This window comes from Folsomia candida, unplaced genomic scaffold (genome assembly GCF_002217175.1).
Source record: "Folsomia candida strain VU population unplaced genomic scaffold, ASM221717v1 Fcan01_Sc031, whole genome shotgun sequence".
NCBI classification, from domain to species: domain Eukaryota; kingdom Metazoa; phylum Arthropoda; class Collembola; order Entomobryomorpha; family Isotomidae; genus Folsomia; species Folsomia candida.
In genome coordinates, this window is record NW_019091223.1 from 1624536 (window position 1) to 1645907 (window position 21372).

The 21372-nt window shown below is 36.3% G+C and overlaps 1 protein-coding gene and 1 long non-coding RNA gene across 3 annotated transcripts; both read left to right on the forward strand.

Moving 5' to 3' along the window:
* Window positions 1–543: 543 nt before the first annotated feature.
* LOC110860383 lies at window positions 544–8339 on the forward strand. 2 transcript variants are annotated; one of them, XR_004837276.1, is made up of 5 exons: window positions 544–773; window positions 1452–1592; window positions 4132–4247; window positions 4364–4447; window positions 5234–8339. It is a non-coding gene; the product is annotated as an uncharacterized LOC110860383 (long non-coding RNA). The 2 variants fall into 2 exon arrangements; XR_002548959.2 differs by lacking the exons at window positions 544–773; window positions 1452–1592 and adding an exon at window positions 3711–3761.
* A 3291-nt stretch (window positions 8340–11630) lies between these two features.
* LOC110860320 (zinc finger MYM-type protein 1) lies at window positions 11631–13091 on the forward strand. The gene has a single exon (XM_022109364.1). It carries the CDS (start codon window positions 11631–11633, stop codon window positions 13089–13091), a length of 1461 nt encoding a protein of 486 aa, XP_021965056.1.
* Window positions 13092–21372: the final 8281 nt, after the last annotated feature.

The window sequence follows — 21372 nt, forward strand, 5'->3', positions numbered from 1 at the left end:
TTATCCTGTAAATTCTAGGAAAATAATATTTTTCGTAAAAACTTGTAGGAAAATTTTTCATATTTTTATTTTGAGTTACATATGTATGTAATAATTTCTTAGCAACTCCCTAGCAGAGAATGTATGTATGTACATATGAGTCCATGGAAAAGTGGGATTCATCTTATTTGTGTACAGGGTGGTTTAAATGTCAGGTTACAATGGAAAATTTTTCAATAGGAAAAATTCGTAAATTTCCACTAGTCACTGAGTTGGGAGTGAGATTTTCATTAATTTTTATCAAAAATTATGGAACACTGATGACAAAATTATTAAAATATTGAATTCCAGAGGCTAAATTTCGGTAAATAATGGAGATTGGCAAATTTTTCCTACTGAAAAATTTTTCATTGTAACCTGACATTTAAACCACCCTGTATATGACCAAGTGGAGGGTAGCTAAAGATATCGAAACCCTCTCATTCTCCTTAAAACAAAGGAAGTCAAAGTCCAAACAACGTTTTTCTTCGGTCTGGTCTGGCCCAGCCACACAGTCGAGTTTCATCTCACAAGTGGGACGTTGAGACAATGTGATCTCAGTTTTTACTTGTGACGTTACTTGTTTTTGAGGAAGCTAATCTTCGCCGGATTTCGATTTTTTCGTACTTTTTCAAATTAATTTTCCACAAACTGGGAGATATTGTGTTCAGTTTTAGAAAAGCTGGCCCAGATATAGAAAACATGAGTAGCTGGATTATTTATTTATATAAATGTTCCGTTATTTAACTAGTAAGGTAAAAAGAAATAATTTATGATATTGATTAATACATAATTACTTATTATAAAATCTATGTAAATGTGATAAATAATTATTCGTAAAACTATTGCTGGAAATTATTAGATATTTCCAACCTTTAGGTTTACGTAATCTTGAAAAGATTCTTCTTGGGGGTACTCATCTCATGTTTACATTGCTAAATATTACGAACACGCATGCATGAAAATAGCTGCACAAATAAATTATATTGCCACAATTTTTATTCGAGGAGTAAAATTTTAGTTTTTAAGTTTTTTTAACAAATTTTTTTCATCCTAATAAAATAGTTTGATGAGTAAAGTGTAGGTAATTATAATTAAGCGACTTGCTACCAGGGATAAATTTTTCATTGGAACAAGTTTCTCTAAAGTTAAAATATGACCCATATTTTTGTATGTTAACGAATTATAAAAGCAACATTTTTGTCTGGTACACATTAAGAAAACCAAAATATAACGAGGAAAAACCTTACCGCAAGAATTAATTGATCTCCATTGTGTCATTATGCATATTTCCAGTTTTTACATAGTTAGCAAATACTCGGTGCTTGAGAGATCAGATTCATTAAATACTTGTGACCTAAACTATTTGACGCAATTATTTGTGATAAATGATAAAAATAAATCCATACTGAATATATTTTTCCTTTATTCAGCAGAATTTGGAGAACAGAAAATGCTCAAGGACAAAAAATTATCCCGAGAAAATCGCGTAAAAAAATCTGGTAAATTGTATGTACTGAGGATTTCTTTACGACGTGGGATAGAATTTTGCGAATTTCGGCTGTCTCAAATATGTAAGTTTTTTTCCCCTAATAATTTGTCAAATATTATTATAACTGAAATGAATAAACCATGTAAAACGGGCGTAGAAAAGTAGCGAAGCTAATACTTTGCCCCATACTCTGCGAAATTGAAAAAATCATGAAAAGAAAAATGATTGTTTCTAACCACCCCCACTAGTGGGCGTGCCCATTTTCGAACTTAATCTGTAGGACATCTATCCGAAGAAGATGCAAAAAACAGAAATTGAAAATCTTGAATAGGAAAAAAGTTTTCCAATCTTAGTTCATTTGCCCATGTAAAAAATAGTGTGAAACCAGTTTTGAGTCTCCTGCTAACTGCTCAGAATTTTGTACCCGCACGGGATACGGAGCGAGCCGAGCAGAATAATCTTGCAGATGGCCGATTTCTCCCATCCCCATAAAGTAGCTTCGCTACTTAAGAATCGCTACAGCAGCGATTGCATAGTTAAGAAGGAATGGAGCAGAGATTTGTTGGGTCACAATTCTTGATGGGATCATAACCCTGAAGAAAGGTTTGATGAGAAGGCGACGACGCATCGTAAAATTTTATGGTGACAGAATAGTCTCGATCTTTTTCTAAATATATGATGCAGTAAATTAGACTGTCCCACGGGACAGGCTTCGGGACGGGACGAGGTCATTCCGTCCCGGTCCATCCCGGTCGGGACGGGACGTCCCGAACTTAAATGTTTTTCTCAAAATTCACTCCCGTTATTGACCAAGCTAACAATATCTTATGGAAATCTTTCGCACGCGTTGACCCTACATACTTAAGATACAAAATTACATATTATGTATGCATACATATATAGTTAGGTACATACATAAACGTGTCTGATATTTTACCCTGAGCTGTTTTCCATATCATTTTTAAAAATTTGACGTGGTTAGTTAAATGTTTGTGCTTGTTGTTTTTATATTTCTTAATAATTCGTATTTACATATCACTATAAAAAGTCAACAAATGTAGATTTTAAGATTAAACAAACAATAGTTATGACTTTTGACATGCAAATTACATGTAGGTCGAAATGATGGCGATTACTCAACTTTACACTGTAAATAATCAAAACTAAAATTTTGAAATTATGGAGATTTGACCAGTCGGTAGGAGTGGCAGCTTGTATTGTGTGACTTATGTTGTTAGAAAATAATGCAGCAACCCTTACTCAGACAATCTCGATAAAATTCATAAAGAACAGAATTTAAATTTGAATAAAAAAACATCGGGATATCCCGTCCCGTCGGGACGAGTCTCGCTACGGGACTCGGGACGGGACTCGGGGCGGGATGAACTCCATCCCGTCCCGTCCCGAAAGCCTCATCCTGGTCAATTATCGGTACGGGATGGGACAGCGAAATCCCGTACCGTCCCATTCCGTGGGAAAACCTGCAGTTAATAGGTGTATACATATTTCGTCCAACACATATGTACATACAGGGTGATTATAATCTCACGCTAGAATGGGAAAATTCGTAAATTTCCATTATTTACCGAAATTTTGTCTCTAAAATTCAACATTTAAAGAATTTTGTAATCAGTTTTCATAATAATTTTAAAAACCTCATTCCCAAGTCTTGTAACTAATCTTGGGACTTTTCCCATTGACAATTTTTTCATTGTAGCGTGACAGTTAAACCACCCTGTACCTAGCTGTTAAGTCATGTTATTAAGTATGTACTTGGATTTTCTCAACTTCAACTTATCGCAAGCCTTGTTTCCGCTCAATTAGGCACGTAAATATTAAAGGTTCGGTATACATATGTACATATATGCATTCCAGGTTGAGGCTGGTCGATTATGGAGAAATGCGTAGTGGTAATTCAGAGAAAAACATGTCATTTTCCTGGCCCAAGTCAGGAGCAATTAGCTTGTAAAGTGATAAAAATTTATGTACAAATGTTCAGACACAATAAGAGAGATTAGTGGAAGTTTGAGCCAAGGAAGGGGTCATATTTCAGTTAAGATTACGCAGAACCGTAGATATGCATGTCTGTACAGCATGGAAAATTCAGAGTATGTAAAGGATATCTAAATACATACATATGCACAAGATAATTGTCCAGACTAAATATAATAACATTTTATGATGCCCTTTTTTTACGTTTAGTCAAAGCCAGTTTAGCCAAAGCCTTGCAAGATTTTGATTTCATACCTAGGTATATTTATTTATTTCCAACTGGTAATTATGTATAATAATTATGCGGATTATGATTACAAAATTTCGCCTGATAGTTAATAATAATTTGGACGGGGCGGTACCATCCAGGATTTTTATAATTTATTTAATTTCTATATTTTAATATTTATATAAGTATATCTAGATTTTTTTCGTGTATGCTACATACATATTTACTTCGTTCTCAAAAAGATAAATATTGGCATTGCTAAATTGCTTACTTTTTAAGAAAACCTAAATCGGCCGATGGAAATTAGTATGATAGAGATCATTAATAATAGAAATTAAATACATTTACCAGCAATGATTTTATTATAAAACGTTTTCTTGTGAAAATTATTTTCTCACAGGTTCCACTCCAATAATTCTTCCCATGGATTATGTAGACTCAGATCTTAATTTCTTCTCCGATTCTTCCATTGGACAAACGCTTATTATCAAATTATCCTTTTCACCTTGCTTTGAGGTAATTTATTTATTATTAATAATAATTTATTAAAATAAGATACGCCACAAGTTAGATATCTTGCGTAGTTTTGTTTGAATTTTAAGAAACTTGTAAATTTTAAATTAATATTATAGGTCCTTCTCTAATCATTCGTTTTGTGTCTGGATTTCCTCGTTATATATTTTTCATAAATGCAGCCAATTCGAAAAAAATGTCTGGTGAGTAAATTTTTCCAGCGTTTTAATTTTCTCATTTTGAAAGAACGTTAATTTAATATTTGGGAACGTGTATGTATATAAATATTACGTCACCAAGAAGAAGTTGGGCGGATGGTCATAGGCATAACTTATTAGGGTTAAGCTTAAAATGAGAAGGGGTTAGTGAATGATTTAATAATCGGCGTATTTCTGATGACGAAATACGTGGACGTTCCCTCGGCTTAATTTTGAATGGTGTTGATTAAAAGTATGAACACTGTAAATAAGAGTTGTGCTAAATTTACCTAAGGTTGAAAAAAAACGAGGATGACGCAACAATTGGGTAAAATTTATACAACCGTTCGATAAATTTGCTCATCCGTTCAACACTCAAAATATGGTAGTAATGAATCATTACCATGCGGAATGACTATGTGGCTCTACCACGTCGGTTACGATTTGTAGTAGAAATGGTAATAACAAGTTCAGGGAAATTCAAATTTAATGCATAATGGTATTCACTTCCTTAATATTTGGTAATGAATTTGAATTTCCCTGAACTTATTATTACCATTTCTACGACAAATCGTAACCGACGTGGTAGAGCCACATAGTCATTCCGCATGGTAATGATTCATTACTACCTTGTTTTGAGTGTATAAAAAAATTCGACAATATTTGCACAACTATTGTATAAGTTTTACCTGGTTGTTGTGTCTTTCTCTTTTTTTACTCCAGTTTGGGTAATTTTAGCATAACTCTTATTTAGAGTGTGTAATACTGAAAATAATTTTTGTCATTTAACAGGAGCAGCCAAGAAGGGGTGCCGCTCTTCCAATCAGCAGGTTTGAAGACACCTCCGGCATATTTAACGACATGCCTACATAAATTCCTCACCATATAAGTGATTATCTGTGAAAACTCCAATTTGTACCTTATTAATTTTGGCAGAACTCTAACACAAATTTTCTATCTTATTGATACTAACTCAGGATTTTGAACCTATACCGAGCTAAGAAATCGAGTACACATAATTCATCCTAAAGTTGCGTAGGCGTCCTTAACTTCCGGAGATACGTCGCAGAGTAAATATGGGAATGCAAACTTGGATTTAAGGTCGTTAAACGAATTATTTAACTTTTAGGATAGTTTATTTATGTAATTTTGAAGAGGTATGAGTCCCGTCATCTTTAGGCAATAAGTAATTATATTAATGTATTTTATCAACGAAATTACTTAGATATAAGTTTAGTTTAATTAATTTTCTTACCATAGCGTCCAACATTTTATGGCGCCATGTAAATACGTACCAAAACTTTGTTGTTGTGGGGGTACATTTTTATTGAAAGTTAACGTGCACGGTTTGATCTTTTCCGATTTGTATCATCAGTGATAATTTTAGTTGCTTTTTGAATTCAAATTAAGCAATTCATTTGGAGCGAATTAAAGTATGGACTGCACGGCGATGGTCTTCATATCCATGATATTCGGAGTATTCATGTGTCAGTATGCAAGATGGATGTATTTACTCGTTTATTCAAAAATGTGACTGAAATTTGAGAATATCGATCTCAAATTTTAAAGGGTCGGAGGATTGCATTTGTTGTATTTAAAAGCAAACCCGTGGTTCAATAATTCATATTTATTTAGATTTAAAACCTTCAAAAAATTTACTGTCGTTCATTGGTGGGTTTTTTGCACTTCCTAAAAGTTCACCGTGTTTTGTATGGATCCACATACATACACACATAAACGTTAGACTTAACTTTGTAGAGGTTCCACAGTTGACAGGATTTGCATTTTGTTCAGCAAGTATTTGCTTTCTTTACTTACGGTTTTTACGCTAAATGGAGTCTCTCAATTTCAGTGTTGTCCTGTGCAAAGTTATCTCATTATACTTGCAGCATTTTCACCAAGTATTTTCTGGCCTCTGGCTCAGCTTCATGATTAAGATTAATATCGAAGTGCTTCTCGTCAAATTCCTTTTTTAGTTTGTCTTCAGAGTTTTTCTGCCCTCCTATGGATGTTCCGGCCGTGCTTATTAATTTAGCTCCAATGGCTTCTTTTCAAGGTCGTGCTATTATAAGTACTGAACCATTCTGTAAGGTCCCCGTGTGTGGATTTAAATTCCATACTGGTACAAACAAATTTTCTGGATCTCAGGATACTTAATCCCGCATTTCCATTGTCACGAGAAATGGGTAAAAATAGACATCACACTCCTTTCGTACTACCTTCGTTGTTACTCGTGCAGCAATGCAGTTGTTAATTTCGATACATATCGTCTCTCTCATCTTTCCTTCGACTTTGTTCGACTTGATTAATCGTCATTTCTCATAGTAGATAAATTTTTGGGAGATCCTTGGAAGCGGACACGTTTATTTGAAATCATTGGTTGGGTTAGGTTAGTTAATTTTTCAATATTCCATTTTGACCATTGTCGCTTCAAGTAATCGAATTTCTTGTTGATTGGCTTCGCAGCAAGGATCGCCAGACCTATTGTGAGCAATGAAATTTAATAAATAATAAAGTTGGGTCCTTCTAGTTAGTATCTTTCTTATACTGTTCTTCTGTTCGAGTCCATGAAAAATGTTTTGTATATTACTATTGAGCGTTTGGCTGCTTAAGAACCTAGGGACACAAAACGCATAAACAATTATCGGTGTTGCTTGTAGATTTTTCAGGGGCATCATTAATCACATTCTTCCCTGCGTTTAACTTTCATTAAATACGAGGCCATCTTAATCAGTTTTTTATGTTAAGCAACTTTCAACAAATGGGGGAATTAAATATGGTACAGACTGATTGGTACAATCATGTATTCAGATTTTAAACTTTGACTTTGTTTATCCATGTCCATTACACAAAACCCATGGTAAAGGGTGAAAAATTATTCTACATTTTCACAAGTGCTTGCCTGGTACTCTTTTGCAACTACCTTAAAATTTTTGCACGTATTTCACTTGGTTGATTAAATTGGAAACTTCCTTTGTATACATTTAATATCTTGTGAAATTATTGTGATTTTACATGTGGTCGATTTTTAACAGCAGAAATATTGGTATCTCGGTGCTCCTAAAGAGGGGTTAGTGTTGCCTGATTTGATTTCAACTTCATGTACGTATAAAGTCATATCTCATAACTAGTAGCTTGTTCCACTGAAATGCTGGGAACCATAAATGTTCATTAAATAAAAAATGTTATGTGCAAGGAAATGATGATGTTTTGATTGATTGTTTCCGAGACGATCGGTTTATAAGACGAAAGTCCTCGAAATAACAGATTCTTCTGTCGTAAGTAAAAATCGAGGGGGGTTTCATCAATTAGGAAATGAAGAACATCATAACTTATTATCTTCTTCATTTCCATTGTACCACGCCGCCGACTCATGTCCCTGAAGTGGCAGGTAAGTAACCAGGGTAGCCTAATCCCGGTAAGTCTCCACAATTTCTATTTTAATCCCATACGTGGCCTCTTCCCACGGCTCCAACTCGGGGCCGAAGAAGTAGGGAGATTTGCGGGCGAGCTTCTCCGTGCCGTCGTGCATCACTCTAGATATTACTGAATTCTGACGGTGGTTATAGTACCAACTAAATTATTGCCTGTTAAAAGTTTATATGAAGGGATAGAAAACGCCAGAATAATCATGAACTTGTAGCGATTTCTCGCCACGAGACGCATGATGAATGCGCTGTAGAGCTTCTTTGCTGTCTTGTTTTCGAACTTTTGACAATGACATTTTCCAGGGGAAAGTCTCAGGAAAGTTTAGTGGAGACTGGGCCACAAGTGGAGATTACTATTGTCTGGTGTGAAAGAAAGGATCAGGTCTAGAGTTGTGGTTGAAGTACAAGAAAATAGCCAATTGGTTACAAAAATGAGTATTAGGAGCAGAACCCTCCAACCTGATAGTTATAAGTTTTGGTGTCCTACGTATGCATATAGTAGTACCCTGTTAGAGAATAAAGTGTGAAGCTCTTTGATGTAGTGATCAAATTTGAGCCTTCTACGCCTCTTTGAGGGGGCGCCAAGCGTTAAACTTGACTTACTAATTCTACCATCCAAAAATTCAATTCGTTTGGATTTTCATGATTTGTACACATGTACCTATATGTATAATATATAAATATATGTATATGTATATATAATACATAAATCTCAACTTCCGACATTTTGAATTTTTTCAAGCCAGTTCCGGTGCAGGAAATATTCAAAACTATTAAAAATTTCTGAAACATTTATTTTTCATCTGAAGACGGTTACTTGATTTTATAAAAAAAAACAACTATCTGGGACTACTATTATGTAAAAATTATGAAAATCCTAGCAAAACTAGATTACAATTTTGGGATTTGGCCATGGCATTAGACATCTTCATAATGTTTATTTTCTTGATACGCACTACCAAGCATCTAATATACATCATGATCTGTGATTTTCAGATTGGTGTGTTCTCCTTCGTAGCTCACGTACGTAGTTGCTTTATTTAAGATGATGAAGAGAATATGAATCTGTAATGCATAGGCATAAGATCCGATGCAGCACATCCCATCGGATCCGATTGTGAACGGAAGTAGGCAATGCACATTGTCTGTGAACTTTCTTTAAGTGTGAATATTCTTTGCAATTAGTAAGCGTAGCACTTTGTCTATCCCAACTTTTGCCAGGAAATATTTCCCTGCATGCATAATTGTTAGGGAAATCTGAAGTCTGATTATTAATTTTCTTTGCTGCAAGGCAATTTTTACGTGAAAACCATGTCATTTCTATTTTCCACTGTCTCGCGAGATGGAAAAGTGTAACGACATTAAGAAAAATATATAGCGTGCCCATTGTTTTTGTCATCTTTATTTATTGTTTTTAAACTTTAATTTCCCCTGAGCCCCAAAATTTCCCTGAAGCCAGGCTTCCGAGCTGGGAAGATTCTAGACGTATTATCATAAACAGTTTCTGCTTTATCCGCAAAGAAGAACCAATTCATTGTTCCTAAAATATATAGCGACTATTTAATTATTATGTGGTACGTATTTGTAACAATTAGATGGGGAAACAAACTTTGCAAATAAATGCAAAATGTATTGCATTTATTTACCAACCACTGCCCTTCCATAGAAAACAATTAAATACAATATAAATAACTTATTATAATACAAATACAATTTAACCAAACCAATATTGGGTCTGGAAAAGCAGATTTTTTAACAACTAGTAACATTAGTAGGGGTTTGTCAAATTAGTGCGAAGCAAGTAAATACTTGTAAGAAAATGGATAGAAAAAAAATATAAAAATTGACATTCCACAAGGTATTCGGTTTGGCAACTTTTATCCTCGAATGATTCATCTTTGTCTTTCTGACTTCATTTCTTTGTCTCGTTCTCAAAACGCTAATTTTCTTTTTGAGGAGGCTTCGTCGGAATACATGGGTGTGGTTTATAAAAGCAGTTTATTCGAGCTTTCGATGCTAAACTCGCATCATCATCAGGAAAATGAGGAATTTTAACAATTTTTGGAATTGAAATACAGTGCAGTTCTAAATTGTCAAGAAATGATAATTTGTTGAATTATACAAATGTAGTTATGGAATTTAAATAAGTGGCAACATTAATGATGACCAGATGGGGTTGAGGTTCATCCCATTGTCTTGGTTTATGGCGTTGGTGGTTTTTCTTATGTGCAAACTTTCAAGAAATTTTCTGTGAAAATTTCTTCTTTCGGCAATAAGGAGACTTGCTGAGTCTTCTGTTATCCGATGACTTGGATTTTCTAAAATGTGTAATGCTACCGCTGATTTGACATTTTTCTTTTTGATATCGTTCAGGTGTTCTTTGATGCGTTTGACGAGGGGTCGGCTGGTTTCTCCTATGTATTTGTCATTACATGAGCATAAAATTTGATAAATTCCTACCAGGTCTGGAGGTGGGTTTTCCTTGTAATCACAAATAAATTGTTTCATCTTTTTTCCCGTGAGGTATCCAAATTCGCATTGAAGTTTTCTCCGGAGGTAACCAGTTAATCGGTGGGTAAGCGGTCCCATATATGGAAGAATGATCCTTGGCTTTTTTTCTTCGTCACCGTTTGGTTGGAGTGTCGTATTTGAGAATTTTTTCTTCATTCTTGATATTCGTTGGTTGATGAGACTTTTTGGGTAGCCATTGTTTTTTAGTGAGGTGGCCACAAAGGTAAGTTCATCCTTTAAGAATTGGTCATCAGAAATTGCTAATGCTCTGTAAACTAAAGCATCAATTACAGCAATCTTTTGGGAAGGGTGGTGGTAAGATGAGTAATTTAGGTATCTCCCTGTGTGAGTGGGTTTTCGATAAACTTGTCGTTGTATTTGTCCATCATTATTGTATGTAATTATGATGTCGAGAAAGGCAATTTTCTTGTCTATTTCTGATTCACAGGTGAATTGTATGTTTGGATGGAATGAGCTAATTTTCTTATTCAAATTTGCCTTATCACACTTGGCCTACGACGTCATTTTCGTCTCCAGGAGTCAGGATCCTTGCCGAACTAGGAGGTATTCTGTATGGGGGGTGGAAGCAGTCCCGCTGCGTCTTCCGGTATGGGCCTTCCGTTTCTATAATTCGATCTACTTGCAACACCAAGTCCAGATACGATTTGTTCAGATGTCTCCATACAACGATTAAGCACATCAACTGCACTAAACTCTCGCCTTGCATCGCGAGCGTTGTGTTCCTTAAGAGTACGGAAGTCCTTGTTTCTTGATTCAGCTGAATGTTCGGAAACCATTCCAAGAGGTAGGCAAGAGTTTTTAATTATATCCTCTCGATGAACCAAGCTTTTATTTTTTTTTACTTCGAGGCAAGTACAACCATTTGAAGTGTTGGTGATGCCTCAGGGTGGATAGGGAGTCCGGAATTCAAAATAATAAGTAGTCGATAAAACCGCTTTAAACCGCGGACTAATCCATAGTTCACTGCGAAAAGTTAGTTTATCTTAGTCCTCTTTGTGTCCTTAATTTCCACTTCACTAATGTTCGCGTGCAATAAATTAGCACTTTCACTATTCTTCATGAGCCATTTCTTCAATTTCTTTTAAAATGGCTTCTGCTAAAGCGAGTAGCAGCACTAATTTCGCTCGTAATTCTGGTATTTCGGCTTTAATTGTTTCTATGTTTCTATGCGTAATAAATACTTTTCCATAATTCTGGATTGCACTCCGGACATCGCCCATCATGAGCAAATGTCAGTTATTCTCAGATATGTGGATTGCAAAGAGAAAAAAGTAGTAATCTCGGAAAGCTTTCTTGGATTTGTGGTTGTTCACGACAAGACTGGAATGGGGCTTACCGATGCCGTACTGAAGTTCATAGAAGACGCAGGACTTGACTTGAAGAATATTAGGGGCCAATCTTATGACAATGGCAGCAACATGAAAGGGAACATTAGGGGTGTTCACAGCAGAATTCTCGAAGTTAACCCTAAGGCCACTTTCATAGCATGCGTTCACCACTCCTGCAATTTGGTATTGTCAGATGGAGCTAAATCAGCGACGCAAACAATCACATTTTTTGGAGTCGTTCAGAAGATCTTTACATTTGCATCTGCGTCTACAAATAGATGGGATATTTTTCGAAAACATGCCACGCAATTTACCGTGAAACCTTTATCGGCAACTAGGTGGGAAAGTCGGATTGACAGTTTGAAGGCGTTGAGGTTTCAAATAAGTAGAGTGCGGGACGCACTACTCGAAATAGGCGCCAATACAAACTTTGACGTCGACACAAGATTTGAGGCCAACAACATTTGCTCGCAAATCGAAAAATTTGAATTTCTTGTACTCTTGTCCGCTTGGTATGACCTCTTACATCACCTTAATGTCGTTAGCAAAATGACTCAAGAGAAAACCGTAAACGTTGGTGCCACATTGCAACTCCTAAACAATACCGAGAAATTTCTTGAAGATTATGGCAGAAATGGATTTGTAACAGCCCAGATCACTGCACGGGAGTTAGGTGAAGAACTTGGCCTGGAGGAGGATGAAATGATATTCACCGCTGCTCGCATGAGAAAACGAAAATCACATTTTGATGAGGAAAATTCTGAAAATGCAACCAACAACTCCAACAATGACCCCGCTTTGAAATTTAAAAATTCATGTTTTGATAAACTTGTGAGCTGCGTTCAAGACTCGATGACTCGTCGATTCACACATATGAGAAAGAACCTCTCGGACTTCCAAATTATCATTGACGCTGATTGTAGAAGTACTTGTGATGAAGGGGAGCTATTAAGAAATTGTAAAGATTTACATTTTAGGTTTATGGACGGCAAGGATAAGGATATCGAAGGAAGTCAACTCTTCGATGAATTTAAGTTATTGCGTGATTCATTTCCTGAAAAATTTAAATCAAATCCGCATGCTTTGCTTGACTTTATCGCTGGATCGTGCTTGGAGGGAGTTTTTCCAAATATTTGGATTTCTTTGCGTATAGTTATGACACTTCCTGTCAGCGTTGCTTCAGCAGAACGCAGCTTCTCAAAGCTAAAATTAATCGAGAATTACTTGAGATCTTCAATGAGTGAAGAAAGATTGTGTGGATTAGCAATTCTATCAATTGAAAAGGAATTGACTTGTGAAATAGATTTTGATGATATAATCAATGAATTTGCATTGAGGAAATCCCGAAAAGTACTGTTTTAGTCGTCACTTTAGAATGTTCGTAGTCGTTATTTGTATTTAACCTCGTGTACCTTCTAATTAAAAAACAATCCTAGTTAGCTACAATTTATTTTAAGTCATATTTATGAAATAAAGATGAATAAACAGAGTTATTAAAAATATAGAAAGACCAGTTTTTTATGTTAAAGGTTCCATGAAATGCGCAAAAAACGAAGGACTTTATTTTATTCATATTGGCAAATCTCGGTTACGGTGCGAGGAAGTAGTCATTTAATCAAATAATTTCGATGACAGGAGATAAACACTTATGCGCAAATATACAAATTTTGAGTTTTGAGGAGACATAAATTAAGATTAAAGTATAGAACGGTATGCGGTGAATAATTTACGCTTACTATGTAAATTGTATTCAAATATGCAAATAGGATTGACGCTTACAAAAATTAACAACATCTTAGAATAACTTAACATCTCACAAGGCGGGCGCAAACCATATTCAGCCCAGAGAATTTTGTGATTTTTTAGTTTTAGAGTAACTCTTTCCAAACTACAGTAGTTCCGCACTTGCGCAGATGCTACAAATTCAGCTATATCAGTAGGCATGCCTCAAGTTCGCCAAAATACATAATTAATTTCTCCTTCCTTTTCCGGCCCAACGTATGATTTTTCTCGTTTTTTCCTCGATCCTTTTCACTCCCACGTGAGAACATTACCGATGCAACGCTTCATTATTCAGTTTTCATCACAAATTCAGAATTGTTATATTTTAATTACAAAGCTTGCCATTATTGCTCCCCTTATTTAAACCCCTTATTTCTCCCCTTATTTTAAAAATGCTAAGAGCGAGGAGTAGTCTGGGCGCAAACCTCAGTAATGGCAGGTAGTTGGGCGCAAGAAAAATGTTGCCTAGGGCGCAAATATGCCCAGCCCGGGCCCTGTTTGGAACAATAAAATTAGCGACATAGATTACTTGATATGGCAGGTTTTAATGAAGGATGGCAAGTTTTAGCTTACTCGGAACGGTGTCGACGATAATCTATCCTTGATGGCAATGAAATTCATGACTTTTTGTTAGAATTATGCTAGCTTTATATTCCTCAGCTTCTTGTGTAGGGACACGGGTATTCGTCCAATGCAGAAACAAGTATTTAAAGTATTTATCAAGTCAACGTTATCGCCATACCTACGTTTCCGGAAATAAAAGACAATAAATGTTTTATCCCTCTGCACTTGAGTATTATCTTCTGAGCTTGTTCAACAAATTTTTGCTCAACGGAAGCATACTGGCGTCGGACGCTCGGTGCTCGGAATTGGCGTTTTGAAGTAATATATAGAGTGTCTTATATCACTTATATTCAGTCACTTATATTTAGTGTCCAAAATTTCGGCCGGAATCTTGCTCATGGTTAATGTCGCCAATGGTTGCTTCTCAAGCCATTAATGCCACGTAATCTTCGTCTCGCTCGATGCTTCAATCCAATTGAATTGCTGTGTATGCTAAATTCCCAAAGGGATTCCGGCCTCTTTATTTATTTCCGCCATTTTCTAATCAATTGCTTTGAACATTGACAATATATTTTTACCTTCCCGTGTGGGAATGCAATTTTTTTTATTTAGGAAAGCTTCTGGGTGAGGAACTACTGTGAAATCCATACCTTGCGATGAATTATACTTGAATGAGCCAGCCTTTTTTTCATAATCCAAAGGATCGTAGCAGAGCCCGCAGATAATTCCTGTGGCATAATCATCCGGGCTAAGTACATGGTCCACCTCAGATTAAATTTTTAATTCTAGATAAGTATCAAATAGCTTCAAATGGAATTGATGCTTTCGTCCCGAGTTTGGAATTTTTTGCACGAGACATAAGGGATCTACCGATCTTTACCTCGTCGACTTTCCGGGTTGGGCTGCCGATTTTGCTTGAAATATCTTCTCAATGGGATAAATGCTCCTTGACAATCTTCTCCAAGTTTAACGGATGGTATGGTGGCTAAGACCGCGTGAAAGTGTCAGGAATTTTTAAAAGTCTTAAGAAACACATATACTAAGGAGTAAATCATCAAATTAGAAGTAATATAATTCTCTACTTTCAACGGCTGGTATCTGGCTGCTTGCTGTTTCAAAAAGCTGATGGGTTTTGTAAGTTTCCATCTGAGCTTCTTGAATATCTTTCATTTGTTCCTCAATTGTGTTTGCTGAAGAGGAATTTTGATCAGTCTCATATTTCCACTTGATTTGCACTTTACTATAGGTACATCGGCTCAAAATGAAGTGAGTATAAAATAAATTACATCATACACTTAAATTGTTGTAATTGAATACTGCAAGATACTGATTACGGAATAATACAAGTCTTAAAACTGGTTATGACGATACGTGGTATTGGGCATCCCAAACTTGCCTAGCCCGGCCCTGGGAACTTTACCAGGCCTGGCCCCATTTAATAATGCATGGCATTTTAATTCTAAACATGTGTGCTAAATCAAAGCAAGATGAAGGTACGGTTGTAAATGACGTCCAAACTAGGATTGGTATGACTTTATTAAACACAACTTTCAAAATAATCGTGAACCTAAAGCTTTGGCGAGGTCTAGCCTCGACAATAAATGAGCGGAGCTGAATTATCTCTAACCGGGTTAAAGTACTTGTTTCAAATAAACTAGCAATTGACATTTGTCCAGTCTGGGCAAGTTGCTACAGTGAAGTATCATTGTTTACTATGCTCCTTGGAGAAACTTGATTGAGAATAAAGCGACATACATGTTCAAGATTTTCCCTCAAGATAATAATACCGAAAATGACAAATTCAATTTGCACTAAATTCCTGAAAGAAATCAAATGATTAAAAACATTTACTGATCGCACAATTTAATCATGTTTCACTACATGTAACTTTCACAGTTAGTCGACTACAAATCTCACTTTTAGCGTACAAATAGAGCATTTCCATCAATAACTACTGCATGATTTGTGTCTCCTGCAAGGAGTGGATGACTCCTTTAGGTATTATACTTTCAATTTAGGGGTTAGAATCCAGTTTGCTTTCGTGACCATGGTGGGCCCCTTAACTGTTAGATAAGTGGCTGTCCCTTTGTATGGATTTCCATTCAGCTTGATTGACATGGTAGTGGGGACCAGAAACGGTTGATCAAGACATTCATGCTTTATACCATGCAAGCCAATTATACTAAAGGACAATAGATTAGTTGCATTTTGAATAATGCAAAATGTATTGCGTTTATTTACCAACCACTTCTGTTCTATAGAAAACAATTAAATAGAATATAAATAACATTAATAATGCAGGTACAATTTACCCAAACCAGTGTTGGGTCTCGAAAAGCTGATTTTTTAACGACTAGTAACATTAATCCGTGTTTGTTGCAATGAAATGGTTAAACAAACATATAAAAATTGACATTCCACAAGGTATTCGGTTTGGCAACTTTTATCTTCGAATGCTTCATCTTTGTCTCTCTGACTCTATTTCCTTGTCCTCGTTCTCAAAACGCAAACTTTCTTATTCACATTCGCATCACCGTACTTGGCCTTCATCATAGTTTTGTTCCCGAGGAAACAGGATCCTTTCCGGACTAGGAGGTATGTCTGTCTGGGGGGTAGAAGCAGTCCCGCTGTGTCTTCCGGAATGGGCTTTCTGTTTCTATTATTCTACTTGCAACACCAAGTCCAAATACGATTGGATCGGATGTTTCTATGCAAAGATTAAGCGCATCACCCGCATTAACCTCTCAGCTTGTGTCGGGAGCGTTGTGTTCCCTAGGAATACGGTAGTCCTTGTTTCTTGATTCAGCTATTTGTTTGAAAAGCATTCAAATAGGTAGGCAAGAATTTTTTAATATAATAAAATAATATCCCCTCCATGAACCAAGATTTTAATTTGTACTTTGAAGCATGTAGAAGCATTTGGAGTAGTCACTGGTTTTGTTGATGTGAAGCTTCATATGCTTCAAGGTTGATAGGGAGGTCAGAGTTGAAGTAATATGAAGGCCATGAACTCGTTTTACTAGTTGCATAGGATGATTTCTGCAAATGTCTGCCTATTATCATCTCCGACTAGTCTCCTAGAAGTTTTCGCATCATTTGTCTTGCCACCTCTGAGGATGGCTGGCCAACATGGAGGTAGATTTTGGACTTTGGGGGAGAAGGAATTCTCCGATCACCTTCTGATGGCTGATGATCATTTTCCAAATTTACGCGTTTCCTATTCATTAGCTCCCATTGCATTTGCTTGACGAGGTTATTTAATCCCCCGTGAAAATGAAGCTGCGTCTTTTTTTCGAATTTTTCAGGCGAAAAAAGTCCCTAAATCGTCTTTTTGCGTTGGTCGCTTTATATACGTTGATACTGTGATAGAGTAACACTTTACTTGTTCTTTCATGCTGAAGCACTGGGAAACCACGATGCTCAATTTCTTTTCCATTCCATATTCGTTCAACGTTTCCTGATGGGCCGGCTTTCCTTTTTCTTTCTCATATAATTCACAACAAAAGATCTTCTCTTTCTACCCAAAATATAATTCTAAAACCCCTAAAGCCGAATTATCCCCCGATCCCCAGTGGTAAGGGGACGGCGTACGTTAATGTAATCACTGGAATCCTGACTGAAATCATTCTGTTTTGATACCCACACACGGCATTTTCCCATTCTCATTGACCTAGGTGCTACTAATATCTATACATATGTATATATCCAATATATGTTGTGAAGATAGCTTATTTCTACCTCACACCGTTCTAAAGTTACGACATAGCGCGTCCGTATCGTTGTACGGCGTTTTTCAGTATACTAGCCCTTTCTAATACTCGAACCGGAAGGAAGTACACATTCTCATACTCGGCACAGGTGACATAATATTGTGACACCACGTCGGAAGATTTTAGAACATTTCAACATTTAATATTATAGACCATTTATATATAGCACTCAATTTAAGAAATCAGCCAACTTAGCCTGTCCCCTGAATTTTAGTCTGCTTGCGCTTGTTCTGCTCCAGCTTATTCTTCCGTCCCATCACGATGGAACTGCAATATATTTGCAGTTGGTACAGATATGTATGTACCTATGCGTACAATACATGACGTGTGCAAATTCATTCACAAATTCGTATTGTGAATATTAATGTATATAAACCCGTTCAGGTCCGAATAGTAAGATGCGATTACAAAAGAAAGAAACTTTTGGAAAATGTATTTATTCATATGGAAGAAAAATTGCCACTGAATTGAAACGCCGTAGTTTTGTAGTCCATGCGATTAGCTACTCAAATCAGAAAACCGGAAGTCGATATCTCGACTAGTTCCAAAATGAGAACAAAAAATCGGGAACAACTCGCAAATAAGATTTGCCACTACAGCGAAAACGTGTGCGAGCGCGTCCGGATAATGGTTAATAGCCACTTCGAAAGAGAAAAAATTCATAATGGGTCAATTTTCGGAGTTTTAGATATGTATGAGGGGAGGAGGAATGCTGAATTCAAAAAATAAAAAAATCGTCCAGCTCGTGTAGCGACCCCCAAAGTGATACGTAGAGTTCAGAAAGAAAACAAAAATAACCTTGGGATATCAGTAATTTGAGCTACAAATTGAAAATAGCAAAATTAAGTTTGTATGTCATTAAACCTACGAAATTGGGGGTCAAATCCTATAGGGCGACACCTGCACCAAAGTACAACAAAGGTCAGCAAAAAAGAGCAAAGCCCAACTCTCGGAAAAATGCTGAAAAACGAGTCAAGCAAAACATCCTCGTGATTCTGGTCATGGATGATGAGACAAAGTGCTCGATTGATCCAGATGAAGTCCCTGGGAGGAAGTACTACTCATGTACTACTAATAAAACAATAATCCTTCAAATACACGCCGAAGTCAAAATTCCCCACAAAGCACATACTGGGGCAAGAATTGGACTCATTGGGGGACGTCTAAAAGCTGTTCGTGACCAAAGCCACCATGACCTCGGAGAGATATCTGAACGATTGTGTAAAGAAGATCTTGGTCCCCTTTATCAATAATCGTAATGTACTTTTCTGACCGGACACAGCAACATGTCATTCTTCAAAAGTTGTTCTGGACTTGTTGCGGTCGAAAAAAATCGATTTTGTTGCAAAAAGGAATATGCTCCCTACGTCCCTCGGGCAAGACCAATTGAAAGATTTTGGGCATTATGCAAGAGAGAATATAGTCGTCGAACAAAACCACCCAAAAAGTTGGGAAGATTCCGTCACATTTGGACACACACCGCAAAAGTGGTAGCGAGAAAGAGTGGCAAAGCACTTCTGGGGACCGCGAGGCAAATAATTCGCCAGATAGGAAGGATGGGGGTCTATGGCCCGTATCAAGCAAAAAATCGAATAGTAGAGACCTTATTTATAACCCCTGAAAGTTTTTCGGATTTTACTGGCATTTTTTCAAAAGTTTCTTTCTTTTGTAATCGCATCCTATCACTAGTCGTCCTTCCTATAACATATGAATTTCGGCCGTATTCTTGCGCATATCTAATTTTGCCAATGTTTGGTTCCCCAGAAATTAGTGCAACGTAATCCTCGTATCGTTAGATGCTTCGATCCAATGAAATTAATGTGTATGCTAAATTTCCCAAGAGCATTCCGGCCTCTTTATTTATTTCCGCCAGTCTTGAATCCGCTTGCTTTTAACTATTAATTCATAATATATTTTTACCTTCCATATGGGAATGCACATTCTTTTTATATTGCGATAAACTTCTGGTTGAGGTATTTCTGTGAAATCCATACCATGCAAGGGATTGAATTAGCCCGCTTCATTTTTATAATCCAAAGCATCGTAGCACAGGCCGCAGAAAATTCCTGTGATGCAATCACCCGGGATAAGTACATGGTCCACGTCAGACTAAATATTCAATTCAAAATAATTGTCAAGGAGCTTCAAAAGGAATTAATGCTTTCTCCCCGAGTTTACAATTTGTCGTTTGCACGGACATAGGGGCTTTACAGATCTTTAACTCGTCGACTTTCCGGGATTGGGTGTCGATTTTGCTTGAAATATCTGAACAAGATAGGATAGTTGCTCTCAATAGGATAATTGCTTCTTGATGATCTTCTGCAAATTTAACCTAGAGTATAGTGCCTAGGACCGCGTGGGAGCCTAACGAATTTTCAAGTTTTAAGAAAAAATACAAACACATATACTTACTGATGATAGAGTAAATCATCATGTTATAAGTAACATAATTATCCACTGTCAAGCTGGCATCTGGCTGCTTTCTGTTTCCAAAAGCTGATGGGTTTTGTAAGCTTCCATCTGAACATCTTGAATGTCTTTCATTTGTTCCTGCAGAGGAGTTTTGATCAATGACATATTTCCATTTGATTTATTCGTACTATTGTTTTAATTAATCTTTCTTGCAACATGATTGCACTTTCAGCAGGCACACCGGCTCAAAATGAAACGAGTATAAAATAAATTATGTCATACACTAAAATTGTTGTAATTGAAAACTACAAGATACTAATAACGGAATAATGCAAGTCATTAAAACTGGTTATGACAATACATGGTATTAGGCAGGCCCCGTTTTAGGGTCCCATATTCCCGCGATATGGTAATCTTCCTGGATTGGGTTTTCCCTCGTTAGCCAACACAGAACTCAAAATCGCACCAATGGAATACAGTACGTACAAAAGTTGTATTAATTTAAATAAATTTATAAATAAATAAATTTAAATTAATTTATTTATTAACAAAATCTGTAAACACATTCTTACACAACACTGAAATATGGTGCGGTTTACAAAACAAAAGATATTTACAATTGTAACGATTTAAGAGGTAATAACAGGTTCGCAACGAAGGTTATGGCTTATTCACATCATTACGACGCATAAAAGCAAACCCCGTCCAAGGAGAGGTCGACTCAGTTTAGGTTGTTTTTTAACATTTAATTGGAAATTTTAACTATGATAATGACATATGTATGGTAGATGTAGTAATATTATCTATATAATCTGCAAAGCTATGCTTATCGCCCGTAATAATAATCTACGTATATGTATGTATATGCTAATAATCTATGTAATAATATAATTATGAGACACGATCATGGAAATTGGAATAAATTCACATCTTTTGGTTTAAAGAAAGCCATGACAAATTTGTACGCTGTTTGTTGCCGGATTATTCTTGTGTTCATACTCATCCTCAGGGAGAGAGTGAGTCGATCGCCTCGAACGAAGAACATTGTTGGAGGAAAGTCCATACATTACGTCATCAAAAACCACTGATTTTTACACCACCCACCAACATCTGCA

What these genes read in the sequence shown, in the direction of transcription:
- LOC110860320 (XM_022109364.1), top strand. Translation starts at nt 11,631, where the DNA reads ATGTCAGTTATTCTCAGATATGTGGATTGCAAAGAGAAAAAAGTAGTA.